This window comes from Trachemys scripta, chromosome 1 (genome assembly GCF_013100865.1).
Source record: "Trachemys scripta elegans isolate TJP31775 chromosome 1, CAS_Tse_1.0, whole genome shotgun sequence".
NCBI lineage: Eukaryota > Metazoa > Chordata > Testudines > Emydidae > Trachemys > Trachemys scripta.
Window position 1 is genome coordinate 84,777,211 of NC_048298.1, and position 14,268 is coordinate 84,791,478.

A 14,268-nucleotide genomic window follows, 5' to 3' on the forward strand; every position below is an offset into this window, starting at 1 on the left:
GGCTGCAGCTACCCGAGCAGGGATGCAGGGGCAGTAGCACCTTCTTCCACAGAGGCACCCCTTCCCTTAATTATCCTGTCAGAACAACAGAGCAAGGGGACAAAAGGATTGAAAGATAAAACATTAAGCAGCAAAGGCCCCACTCTAAATTTGGTCTACCGCCTTTAAAGCCCTAGAAGAGCGCAACAAAAACATGGAGAGGGTTGTTTGTTGTTGTTTTTTTTTAAGAAGTGTAATTTTGCAAACAGTATTTCTACTACAGTGTATCTTGCCAGGACTGTAGTTTTATCCTCCAAGGTACACTACCAGTTGCAAAGCAGGAGAGAATCTATTCTCCCCTCCCTCAGCTCATTATATAAACAGTGCCCTGTGCCTTGTCTCCTCTCAACAACCGTTACTAGGCTACTGTTAGAGGTCCAATACCAAATGAGATTAATCAAAATTGCTGAGGACAGATTCACCTCTCTTCTTGAGCAGATATTCCTCTGTACACAAGCATCCATGTCAGCAAGAATGTATAACCTAATGGAACAGTGAGGAAGTTATATAATAGATACAGAATAGTAGGGTACAATAACAAGGGCTGCCTAGAGGGGAGGCAAGTGGGGCAATTTGCCCCAGGCCCCACAGGGGCCCCCAAAAGAATATAGTATTCTATAGTATTGCACCTTTTTGTAATGGAAGGGGCCCCTGAAATTGCTTTGTCCCGGGCCCCCTGAATCCTCTAGGCAGCCCTGACAATAACTGTACAAGACTAAAGGAAAGCTTTAAAGAAGTTATTTTTCAGAGGAGTTGCATCACCCTATTGCAATAAATTTATTCAACAAATGATCCATTAGAAGAATAAAATCTAAAGAATACTGTGTAACTCACTTAAACATCCCCTCATTTAACCATTCTTAAGGGGCATTGAACCATTCAATACCAGAATCTTCACTAATATTAAATTAGATTATTAATAGCAGTTATTGCTACTTACACTTATTTCCCTCATTTATTAGCAGCAAGAATTCCAGTTAATTAAACTGAAATGTTTATTGCAGTGGAGTATATGAACAATACTTTTACAGCTTAATAAACATCATAGAAAAGCTTAGATATTAACTAATTACAAGCCATGTTTTTTTTTTCCCCACAGCTATTCATATTATTCTTTTTTCAACAGGACAAAACTAAAGCATATATCAAACAAAAAGTAAAACAAAACCCACTGCTTTTCTGCCCCTGCGTGGGTTTTAAAAGATGTCTCAGTAGTGTAAACATGGAAGTTTAATATGATTAAATAACTATGGACACAGATTAAAATGAATTGTTCATTTTTTCCATGTAGGTCATTCCTGAAATCACTATGACCGGTCAGTATAGTGTTAGGCTTGCAGCCCAGAAAAAGCTACTATATATTTGTACAGCATTAACAATATGGTAGGTGCGCTACAGACACCTATCTTCATAAGGTTCCCTGACCTAAAGAGTTTCTAATCTAAATAACATAATTACTGTTGATTTGGTACATAAGAATATTAATAATATAGGTGCATTTATCAGGATTGTTAAATACATGCAGGGTGGCCAGATATAAAACAGGAAAAATGGATGCATGCCTCTGTTTTTTAATTGAGAGAACAAAGAGGAATGGTTTCAGATAATGCATACTATAGGTCCTTGGGCAACAGGGTCTAGTATTTTATAAAACATGGTAAAAATGTGGCAGATTATTACAAAATTTATTATCCAAAGAGTAAACCAGAATTTGAAAAGTTACAGCACCACCTATTTATGTTGGTATAGTAGAAAGTTAATTTCCTTGGCATTCAGGAGTCCTGACCCAATAGGGAATTATTATTGGCAAAAATTAAAGAATTCCCTTAATCTGTTCTTGAAGTACTGAACAAATACTAGTCAGTTACCATATCACAGTTTTCCAAGGTGCAGTAAAGTACATTAAACCAGCAGATTTCCAGAATTATATTTTTGAATTCTCTTCATAGGAAGTCCTGTCCACTTACTTCCTTCATTTTGTGGGATAGGATAGATGTGTGTATGAGGAAGGGAAGGGAAAGTGGTTGAGAATCACCAAGACTTCACTAAAGAATAAACCATTTGTATCTAACACTATTCTTTCAAAACCACTAATAACCACAAATTGAAAGACTGGACCATAAAATAATCCCAGCCAGACAAATATACCAATCTCCTACACAACACAAACTGAGCAATTATTAATTGTCAATAAAAAAAATATACTAGGCAGTGGACATTTAGAAAAGAGAACTCACCTGCAAATATGAACAGTCTGTGTTAAAGACAATATATGGAAAGTATTAAAAAGTTCCAATGGCAATGTAGACCAGAGTTGATTTACTACTCTTCTCTGTGTAAAAGAAGATTTTGGTATCTCTCTTTTTCCTCTTACAGGCCAAACCCAATGTTCAAGTGTGTTTCCTCTTTTGTCACAAATTTCATTCTGTCTCTTATGTATCTTTAAGCCCAATGCCTGGCACGCTAGCAAATAGTAATGAACCCAAAAGGAGGCCTAACACGTAGAACAGACCACATAGGAGAAGCAAGTGAATAGACCTCAGCTTTTCTGATCACATTTCCCAGCACGGGTCAGTCCCCCCCACACACACACATTCTTCACCATTTCCTCTGCACCTAGAATTGTACAAATGCATATATACACATTCATGTCTGTTGGAAGGGAACAAGACAAGAAGTGAACAGAAGCAGGCTAGTCATGGATGGAATAATGGCCTTCCACCAAGCAATCCATTTTGAGAAGGACACGCTCATCTTGTCCTCAAGAACCGGACCAAGAAATCAGCATTTCCATTAAGCGTGTGATCCACAGCGAGGAGGCAGCATCAGTGAGAACACCATAAATGGGGCCTGGCCGTTCGCATTTCTTTCAAATCATCACATGGATGTGTGCAGATTTCCCAAATACAAAGCTCAAGATTCTTGTTAAATTTCCCGCTGTATTTCCAGTGTTTTCTGTCTATTCTCTTACAGTGACCATAACGCACCTTTAAAAAAATCCTTTATTTTTCCTGTGAGGATGGCAGTAGGCAAGAAAGAATACACAAACTGATTAATTAGTGATAAGAAAAAAAAAAGGTAACAAAATATTTTTGGCCATAATTTAGAAAAGGTAAGTTCTATAAAATCTGAGTTTAAGGCAGTTTGCCCAGGTTCGTTACTTGTGGAGGCAAGCAGCACGAGGAGGAGTCCTTTAGGTCCTTGATACCCTTAGTAGACCACGGATACGTCTGACAAGTGCTTGGATGAAAGTATAGCGTGACCGGACTTTCGAGTATAACCCTTCAATATCAAGGAGCTTCTTCTGCAGAGATTCACCAAAGCTGTTGGTGGCTTCAATCTGAAGCTGAGGAAGAGAAGAAATTTGGTGAAACGGACAGTGGTGTCTGGTCCTCTTGTTAAAGGAGGTCTTTTCATCATTAATCACCACCAATCGCCCTTACCCACACCACACCCACTTCCACTGCTTCAAGCCCCCTCTTAGAAGAATATAAATATTGGGGGGGAGGGGAAATCTCGTTTGGCAAATATTAAACAGGTCCTTATGTTTATCTATCTAAATCATACACTGGAAAGTATTTCTGTGAGGGTTTTTTGGTGAAGTACTTAACATTTTAAACACGTATATGTTTTGACTTTAAAAATACTACTTGTGTGCTGCAATCTAAGCACATGCATGTTTGGCAAATCAGAGCCTTACTGTTATATAACATGACTTCTTAAATTAAGGAATTGTAGAAGAGAGTTGCTCTTATAGGCAAGATTCTCAATATATGTTATAGGCTATATAACAAAAATCCATGTATTGAAAAACATGTTTTGTTATTACTGATGGAAAAGGCTATTTAAAAAAAAGAGTTGAATTCTAGACATTATTATAGGATGTTATTGTATATATTCTCTTGAGTGGTTGGCTATAGTCACAAAAGTGTATGCTCCTTATTTTACAACTCTGTATACTGTTAATCATGGTTGAAACAAAAAGTTTTTATTTTCTTATTTGCATACAAACATCAAGGATATATGTTCGCATAGTTCTGAAAACAGATAATTAATTAACCTGTGCTGGTTTTGCTGGCTGTACCTCCAAGCAGCACAAATTATTTTAGGTTCTACATAAGCAGTGGCAATTTCTTAGCTACGTCACAGTCAGCTCCCCTTCCTCTCTCTTTACTATGGTCCATCTGTAGCTGACCAAAAATGAACAGCTGCAGCATCACACAAAACTAGGAACTCTGTCTTCAATTCACCAAACTAGATATCCCCAAGGATCACTGACAATTTATTTCAGAAGCAAATTATTAAACAGCTGCAGCTTATTAGTCTAATTTACAAGACAATAAGAAAAAATATTTTTTTCAGTAATTTGGACCTTGGTATTTCATTTGCAATGTTCTAGATTTTGTGCATTAACATGGTTGTGTGCATGATTCAAAAATACATGTATAGCAGTGCAACTGATACATGATTTTTCAAAAGGTTACACCCTATTTGTAGTTCAACTAAGCATTTAGCAGCAAGGTTTCGCAGATCACTTCTAAACATGGAAACTATAGACAGACTGCTGACAATAACTTCATGTTAGCAACACATGAGGTATGCTGTAATTAAGAATATTTTATCTGCTGCATCTCACCTGATCTATGTCATGCTGGCTCACTCGATTCTTCCCATTTCTGAAATCCAAGTTAGGCTCCGAACTGAAGGAATCTTGGAATAACATGCACAAATTTAAATTCTACATTCCACCTGCTGGTGAATACCATATATGTGCAGGTATAAAGCAAGGTTAACACACCAAATGCCTATTTTGTACACAACAAAAAGTTAAACAAGGATGAAGAGAAAATCACAATTGATCTTTCTTGACCTATTGATGAATTCTCTCTCAACCATTAGTGTAGCAATTTCATATAGCCCTGGATTACACAACATGGCATGGTCAACAACAATAACCTCCCCGTATTATCTTTCCTTCCCTCTCCAAATCCACTGGTGAGTTAATACTGTATCAAGTTAAAAATATTTTTAGAAAACAAATGTCCTTACATCTGTTCTTAATATCACCTTCAATTATTACATTTGAAAACTTTTTAAAAATATATAATTTACTTTTCACATTACTTGTTTACTTTTTCCAATTTCATTCAGTTTGACCAACAGAAAAAAAGACTAGTCGGTTTCACTTGTTTCTAGACAAACTCACTTTTTACTTCTCATCCACTACTACAATGCTGCAATATTTGGGCTGCAAATACTGCATGGGTATGTTAAAAGTTTTGGTTTGGATTCATATTACAAATTAGTAAAACATTATTAATGTTAAGTTTTGTAAAAATCTATTTTAGAAAAACTAAATTTTGATGTTCAATCTCTTGATATTGTCAGATATTTTTATGTTTAATTTACAAACTAATGAAAAGGCACTTTGGGGGTTGAGAAATGTTACCTTGTAGCCTTCTGCTCTTAAATGAAGTCCTGGAGGCCAGCAGCGAATCTTGGGAATCAGTAGGGGTGCAATGCAATAGATAGTATTCCAGGTGACGCCAAAGAATAAAGAGGCATGTTTCTATGATATCTGTAGACATGCTTAGTGAAGGAGACTAAAGTTAATTTATGCTGATTTTAGATTGTAGCCCTATTAGAGGTTTCAAAAGAAAGCTCTGATGTTGCAAAAAGCTCCATGCATGTTTAACTCGGTGCATATGATAGTGATTGCAATGAACCTACTCATATGGGTAAAGTTAAGCATGTGTTTGCAAGATTGGGGACCAAGGTCTCTGTTTCTTGGGGACCAAAATGACTCTGATAGACAGCTCCTAGTTGCCACGGCCCTCCATTTTTTTCCACAACAGTAGTTCCAAGTTACTTGCATGGCTTGTACATCCTGACAGCGTGCTTGGTGGACCTATACACTTGATTCTTTTTACTGTTGCCTGCTTCCAGCTCTAAGGGCTTTGTTGTTCAGCTGTATTTCCACTTCACCACAATGGAGGAGAATCACCATCCTAATCAGGTCAATTAACTTTATTTGTTGTTGACTTCTATGGAGACGATGCTATGTTACTATTGACTTTCCTTCAGAGCTGCTACTACAACTAGAAAATAAATGTTTAAATGCTGAGTGTAGAGGAACATGTGCCTCCTATCAACTGATTTAATTATCAATATCTTCTTTCCTAGGATTGGTGTTGTTTAAAGTGGTCTGAAACCCAATTGATGGCTAGACAATAAAACAAACTACTCCCATTTCTCAGCTGACTTTTTCAATTTTTCTGGAGTGTCACTATTGGAGCTGTCATAATTCCAAAAGGATACAGGAACATAGGGAAAGCAACTTGGCCCGATTGTTTATCAGCTTCACCAGACGCCGTCTTGCCAAAACATATTTTTGGGCAGTAGAAATTTTGTCTACCCCAGCTGGCATCACTGACTGACACAGCTATGGCAAGAAGAAAAGATGCACAAAGATTCAACATTATGCAGCAAACCAGAACAAAGTGTTAAATGTCAAGAAAATATCCATAACAGCCTTGTAGAATTTTGTCTCCTGGGGAAGTTCTCTCTCTCTATCCTCCCTCCCCTCCCCAGTCACCACAAAAACAAAGAAACCAAGTCCTACCCCACACCTTTCTGGCAAAACCTGAAGTGTTCCTACAGGATCAAAACTTATTTTATCAGTTCATGTTGGTGGAACAACGGTCACTTATCTTCAGTTCAATTATCCCTCCCCTCTGTAACCCAATCATCGCTGCAGAAACTGATGGGAAACTCACTCCTGTTTAATGTCTACTTATTTTGTCTGGCTGGCCAGTCATGAGATATGTGGTGACCAGTCTCATAATGTATGTCATGCTGAGCTTTAGGAGTGCCAGTAGTAATAGTTTCCAATATAATTTGCAGTAAATATCCATTCAGTACCCTCCACAAAACTTAACCTAACATTTTTTTATCTCAATATAAAGGACCACTTCCATGACCATTTAATTCCCCCTTCGTCAACTCCAACACTACCCCACTCCCCAACAGTAAAAAGGAACAAGTACAAGATTGTCACAGCTCAATACTACAGATGTTTCTACATCTAGTTTATTTACAGACAACAGATACTTCTGACTGTTCATAATAAAGCCTACAGAATCTGTTACCTCCTTTATCTCATCTGGCGGGAGTTGCTCCACATTCTGTAGCTTGTTAACACTCTGACGGTGGCTATCATAGTAACTGAAGAAATCATTAGCATTCTGTTTCAGTAGATAGACAATGATGCCCAAGCCAGGCAGGCGCCAATACGGGACCACTGGTGCTTGTGTATCTAGGGGAGATCACCATCGAAGTTAAAACAAGTTCTCTGAAGCCCCACAGCTATGCAGCTTATCTTCTACTGTTTGTCACCACCATAGTGTCAAGGATATGTAAGTACTGGTAAACTTTATTTTGGATATGTGGGCCACACTTATGACACATGAGATCCTAGGACAAAACTCGGTGATTTCATTTCTTGCTGACACATGGCAGGCAAGCAGACAGCTGTTAGCATTCAATGCCCCACATTTTCTTTTGTGATGAAACCTTATAATTTTTGCTTTGTGCAGAGCTCACATCCAGTCTCCCTCTCTGTTAATCAGTGGCAACAAAAAGAGCTTAACGCTGTATGCCCTACAAGGGGAAATTTCAGCTGTGGTGCAGATCATCATTCCAAGCCATAGTAGGAGCACTGGGGCTATACATTAGCCACAAAAGATTACTTCCATGCTTTGCACAACAGCTCAGGGTGATTAAACCCTAGAATTCTGAGTGTCCTCTGACAGTCATTCTGGGATGCTGAAAGGATAAAAAACAAAGGACTTCACAGAAACCCAATCCATTTATCACTCCGGCTTTCCACCATAGATCACTCTCAATAGTGAACATGCTACCTATAATTTTTCACTGAACTAACTCAGGCTTCAAAGATCTCAAAAAGCTAATTTTTATAGTAATAGTAATTCTACACCTTTTTAAGATGGCTGCTCTAACAGGGGAAGAGGAGAATTCTTGAAAAACATGTTCTTACACATATAAGATAATCAAATGGAAAATAAAAATCACTGGTTGGATCAAGGCATATGTATCACAACGACAACTTAGAGATAACACAGTACCATTTCTTTCTAAAAGCACTGCAAAATATTTACTGCCAAGAAAAACTTAATTTCTACTGTTGGGATTGGTGGTGTATTGTTTTAATACACTAAATTTTCCGCCAGTCAATCTCATGCCACCCCCATCCTCCAATTTGTTGAAATTTGGCACAAATAACATCTCCAATAAGTTAGAAAAGGCACGTTGCACACGTCATGAATGAGGTGTATTACCTGCTATCAGTCCAACTTTCACAATTCAGTCTCGGATACATACAAAGAAGTCAACCACAAACTCACCTTGGCGGGGTCCATCTCGGTTGGTTGACTCTGACAGACTAGGAGTGAACAGACAAACTGTGTGCTGAAAGGTGGGGGCACACTGTAACATAAGTGACTGGCAGTATTCCATTACATTTGCACAGATCTATAGAAGAGGAATCACAGCAAGTCAATACAAGTAAGACTGATGAAATATTGGGCAGACAATTAATACTATTTTCAGAACTCTTCAAATTGAATACATCAGTATGACAACTAGAAATGGCTACAAATCAATCATGCCAGGTATCTTACAATTCTCAATTGATGATTTTAGCAGTGCTGTGAAGATGTAACTTTGTTCCCCAATTTCCTCACCTGTTGCATGGCCAACTCAATCTCATCCCTCTTGCTCACTCTGTCTCCCTCAGCATTATCATCTTGCAGTTTAAACTGATGCAGTCTGTCTGAACCTCCAAACCGACTTAGAAGTCCTAAGCACTGGCGCTGCGACAGGAAGCAAACTTAGGTTAGTGTCTTAGCCAAAGAGTTAAAAAATTCCTTTGATATTTACAAGCAATAAAAATGATACATTTGCATTAATAATAATCATCTTACAGCTCTCATTAACTCTTTACTATCTATTCTATCACACAAGAAGCAGTAATACAAATTAAGCATTTCACATCACAGGAGTAATTTTGTAAGCTAAATTTAAATTCATATTTACCTTAAAATGTTTAAATCAAAGAATATAAAATTTACTTTTTGTCTGTCCTTAAATCAATTTGAAAGCAAATGGTACTTTTAAAGGACCCCAATGGGACCCAATCTTAAATTTTGAGAAATTACCACAGTTCAAAAATGTCCAATTTTGTTAGACTATATCCAGTATGTCATCTGAAAACACATTGGAGAGAAATGTCTTCAAACCCTTCTCATGTTTTCAGTTTCCTGAAAAAGGCCCAATGTTACCACACTGGATTGTGATTAGCACCAATCATTTTAAAATTCTAAAACTAAGATTAGAGAAGAAGATACTAAACTGTGTAAATTTGAAGTAAACAAACCATTTCCAAGTCAAAAACATTGTATACTGCATGGTCTGACAGGACGGCAGTAATAACTACCTACCAGGATGGTTGTGTTCTTAGTTTAAGTAGGGCTATTATGCTCACCAAATATACCTCAAACACTGAACCAGTTCCACATGGCAATTATTAAAATACTCCTTAGAAATACTTATTGCTAAATACTTTTGGGGGGAGGGAGGTGTAGAGAGAAAATTAAATCAAATCATCTTTTTTTACTTGATGACCACAATGGTATATGGGCTAGAATACATAAGCATATTATTCAGGCCACCCAATTTTCAAATTAATAAAGAAATTAAATTGCACAAAACAGGAATCCTTCCTTTGGTTTTCCAGGGGGACTCATGCTGAGGGATGCAGAAGTTGAGCATTCAGTCCCATCAGTACTACAGCAGCTACTTACTGCTTGCAAGCCCACTTTTGGCTCATCTATGGAGTAGCAATAATCAGGGGTTCAAGAGAACACATTATCTTACTCTCCGGTACTGCTCTGCACCGTATATCTGGTTTCTCCTTAAAAGGGACAAAGAAAGAAATAAGACTTTGGGGTGTGTCAGATACATCAACAAGTGGAGCTGAGGATGTCCCTATGATAAGAGAGTGGTAGTGGAATACTTCTAAATTACTTCATTTTGGTGTTGGCCTCAAAATTCCTCCCCCTTCTTCACATCTAGTAGATGAATCCTACAGATCTCTGCTAGCTCGACTGTAAAATGAAAGTCTCTAACCAAATTTTCCTTTTGCCAAAGACTTCAATTCTTTTCTTTTTTTTTTTTTTTTTTGGGGGGGGGGGGGGAAATAAGATAAGATTTTCAATTCTTAGTTAGAGAGAAACAGTTGCATGTTCTATGAGAACTGGTACAAAATTAGGATGCAATTCTCATTTCAATATGAAATTCCAAACAGACATGGGACTAAAAGATAAAACTCAGTTACCTGAAATCGTCCTATATGTCCTTGTAGCTCCATTTGCGTCCCTTCATTAAGATCAATGTCGAATTCACCTAACACACCTAACAAAACAGACATGAGAGGATACAATACCAGGGGGGGGGGGGATTAAAAACAACTTATGGTTTAGTATTTTATATTTAACTAATAGAGCTGGTCAGAAAATTTCCATCAAAATGAAATTTTGACAAAAAACTTTTGCACAAACATTTTTGTGAAGAATGTGTTCTGATCTAGCTGTAGCTACTAGGAGACATAGGATTATGGAATTACATTATTTATTGAGTAATACTATATGCATTTTTTTAAATAAAGTTTTGGGGTGAATTTCAGCACTTATGAAAAAAAATGAAGCCGTGGCACAGAACTGGCAATGTTGTGCAAGTTTTTCCACATAGCTAAACCAATAAACTTCAGTCACGACCTACAGCACTGTATGGCCATTGTTATTCTAGTCATAGGCCCCTTGTGAGGAAACACTGCCAGTCATGACAAAACATAGTATGGTGAATTTGGGAGGAGCCCAACTATGTCCACAAGGGTCTAGAGCAGATCACCAAACCCAGCACAATAGTGAATAGATACTTTCATGAAGGTAGATCCCCAGAGAGAGGAGATTAGTGCACTAACCTACAGTATCTCCCCCAAAAAACTTTTTATATATAAAAATGTACGAAACATTAAATATTACCAATCAGGAAATAAACTAGATTATTTTAGGCAAATAATTTACTGTGCCTCAGTTTTCTCAGTTGTAAAGTGGCTGGCTGAACAATCCCCTTGTATCTACCTCAGAGTTGCACTGTGAAGATGAATTGTAGTAGACTAATATTAGAAGACTGAAAACACTGTATAAGTATTAGGTATTATTATGCAAATGCAGCAGGCAAGTCGAGCCTATATCAACATATTGTGGATTCCACATCCACTGCCAACCTACCATTCTTTGCCTCAATAACAATTATTTATTATTTCCCATGTCTCTTTCCAAAGCTATACATTCTAATAAGATACAATTTTTAACAGATTTTCCATGGTGCATTTTATTCCTTTGACAGTATATCAAAAAGAATCAAGCTTATGTGACCAAGTCAGACAAGTGTAACAAAATTGGATTTTTTGCAATCTAAGATATAACCTTACCAGGCAGAGCTGCTTTGCTGATTATTCCAGTCAGAAAGGCTAGTTCCTGAAGTGATCCTGCACTGATATCTTGACACCGAAGGATCGTCTGGATAGTATCTGAATGGGATATTAGAAACTGCAAAACCTGAACCACAGAAAGGAGGAAGGAAAACATGAGTGATGAAAAAATTGAATAGTAATTAATAAATAAAATCAGAATTATTACTATAAGAACTTTAGTGCAATTTCTCATATGGGTGAAGACATTATAAAGAAAATGTTACTGACAGAACAAATATTACACATAATCTGGCAACAAACAGTATCATCAGCCAATGTTGGACACCGGAAGATAATTCTTAGTTTACCTGTCCAGCTGCCTGCAGATGTTGTGCCATGCTGGATGTGAGGATCACCTGGCACAGCTGGAGGGCTGGGAGAAGAATCTGGCGATAGCGCTCCACAGGAGCAGGAATGAAGACAGGGGGATCTCTCATTCCAAACATTCTGAAGAGGTTTAAGATGAAAAGTATCAATAGTTGAAGGAAACTGGAGGCTACAAAAACAGACAGTTTACAAGTACCCTAAAGAACATGGAAACATCACAATAGTCAATAATAGCTCCTTATTTAAGGCAGTTATAAGGCTCCAGTATGAGGCCAATTTCACACAGATCCCTTTTTAACTTCCTCAGAAAGCTGCTTTAGATCTGAAGTTTCCCATCCATTCTCTAGTTAGAAGACAAGGTTTCTTTGTCCTCATTGAAAACAAATGGCTTCTAAAACACTCCTTTCAGGTTCCAACAGGGCTTGTAAACTCCAGCTGATATATTTAGACCTCAGTGCTTATTGAAGCCCACCCACCCCCTTTTTAAAAAAAAATTTTAGCTCTTGTTGCAAAGATTGCTTGGAAATCTAAAGTGAGTATTAGGGTTGGAAATTAGTCAAGATGATTTTTTCCTAAACACACAAGTTATTCCTTTTCTTCCCCCAGCCACCTCACAACCAAAAGTTGCACATTGTGTCCCCACCCCCAAAAGACACTGGCCATCTGAGCTCCTGCTCCTGGTTGCTAGCACCTTAAAAATAATTAGACACATTAGCTTCCTGCTAGGAAAGTTAGGCAGTGTCTAGGTTACTCTAACTAACCAATTTAACAATACTGTACAACTCCATGGAGTTGCTGTGCCACATATAATTACAAATATCATGAAACAACTTGGAAATTAAATGTTACTTTAATATTATATGTTCCGTGTGTTATTACAGGAAGGAAGGAAGGAAGGACAGAATGCATCAAATATGGGCTCTAAAAATACCCTTCAAACCACCTCCAATCCCTCAAAAATTAAGTCTACAATATATAGAAAAATGGTTTAAACAACACTAATTTTCGCTGCTGTAGATTTCAGCAACTTCAGCTCTAAACTAGAAGAACCTAATTTATGTTTAAAAAATTATGGACTACTTTCCACAGCATCAGATAAGCTAGAGGGCTTTATATCCTGGAGCCAACTGGAAAGTACCATAATTTACCCTTTTATGCCTGGTAAACCAGTATTTTCTATGCCAACAAGACAGCTTGAATTTAGCTACTGAAAAGTTAAACAGAGCAAACATTTTTGACACAAGGATGAAAGACTACAGAAATCAGTGATTTTTGCCTCCTCCAAGAATGGGTTTTATAGCATTCAGTTAAAAGAACCAACTCTATGGACACCTACCCCTGACGATCTGTCTCTGGTCGCATGTCATATACCTGACACTGTGCAAGCCTCACAATCACTCCAGACCTCAGCAACTCTAATGCCCCCTGTTGGATTTTAGCCACTCTGGTCAAGAATGCCTAGAGTATAGAAGAAAACAGGGAAAAAAAGAGTCATGCAAACTTACAGTGAGACTCCATTTATATTCATGTTCTCACCCTCCTTGCTTTCAACACTATCCCAAAACATATCTACTATATGCAGAACAACGTTTGCTGTTGTTGAAAAACCATATATTGAAGAAACAGAAAGGCCCATATGGTTTTTAAAACGTGTAATCTGTTAACTGGACATGCGCACTTATCAAGAATGTGAAGCTCAAGAAAGTAACTTTAGTTTGTGAAGAAAACAGTCCCAGGTGAACTCTTACCATTTTGGATTCATAGGTGTAAAGAGCTTTAAGTAAAGGAGGCTGAGGTGTGAGTAAGCTCTGAAGAGTAAAGTCATCATCTGCTAGGCTATCCACAAGCACCTTCAGGTAGCCACTGTTGGAGAGATACAAGAGCCATTGCTGCTGCTTGTCTACTGAGACAATGCGATCAAGTAAAGCCAGTGCTAGCATCTAAAAATAATAAACAAACAAAAAAATAATTAAATCAATTAGCCAGAATGCTGAGCTTTCTAATACATGCCTAGAGACAGGTAACATGTTTATACATTGAAATTCAGACCTTATTTTGGTCCATTGTTTGTAGAAACCTCTTAACAAAACTGAATTTTTTTTCCCCTCCATACACTAGCATGTTCTTTTATTTGGATGTTATTGCACCATCTAGTTTGTGGGGGGTTTATTGACTCCTTTTGTTGTTTATTGCTATATCTAGCAAAACTAATACTTAGAATATCTTCAAAATGCTTCCAAACAGTGCAGGGACACTTATCTACTTGAAAATAAAAAATAAATAAAAAA

The 14,268-nt window shown here is 37.5% G+C and overlaps 1 protein-coding gene across 1 annotated transcript in view; it reads right to left on the reverse strand.

Moving 5' to 3' along the window:
• Positions 1-3,023: 3,023 nt before the first annotated feature.
• Positions 3,024-14,268, reverse strand: part of NUP205 (nucleoporin 205) — a 66,646-nt gene continuing 55,401 nt past the window's right edge. Inside the window, exons 32-43 of the mRNA XM_034773820.1 lie at positions 13,729-13,920; positions 13,317-13,438; positions 11,962-12,100; positions 11,612-11,738; positions 10,454-10,530; positions 8,802-8,930; positions 8,463-8,589; positions 7,188-7,354; positions 6,358-6,481; positions 5,489-5,617; positions 4,676-4,749; positions 3,024-3,385 (exon numbers count right to left, since the gene is read on the reverse strand). Coding sequence (XP_034629711.1) covers positions 3,233-3,385; positions 4,676-4,749; positions 5,489-5,617; positions 6,358-6,481; positions 7,188-7,354; positions 8,463-8,589; positions 8,802-8,930; positions 10,454-10,530; positions 11,612-11,738; positions 11,962-12,100; positions 13,317-13,438; positions 13,729-13,920 — 1,560 coding nt within the window. The 3' untranslated portion in view covers positions 3,024-3,232. The remainder of the gene's footprint in view (positions 3,386-4,675; positions 4,750-5,488; positions 5,618-6,357; positions 6,482-7,187; positions 7,355-8,462; positions 8,590-8,801; positions 8,931-10,453; positions 10,531-11,611; positions 11,739-11,961; positions 12,101-13,316; positions 13,439-13,728; positions 13,921-14,268) is intronic.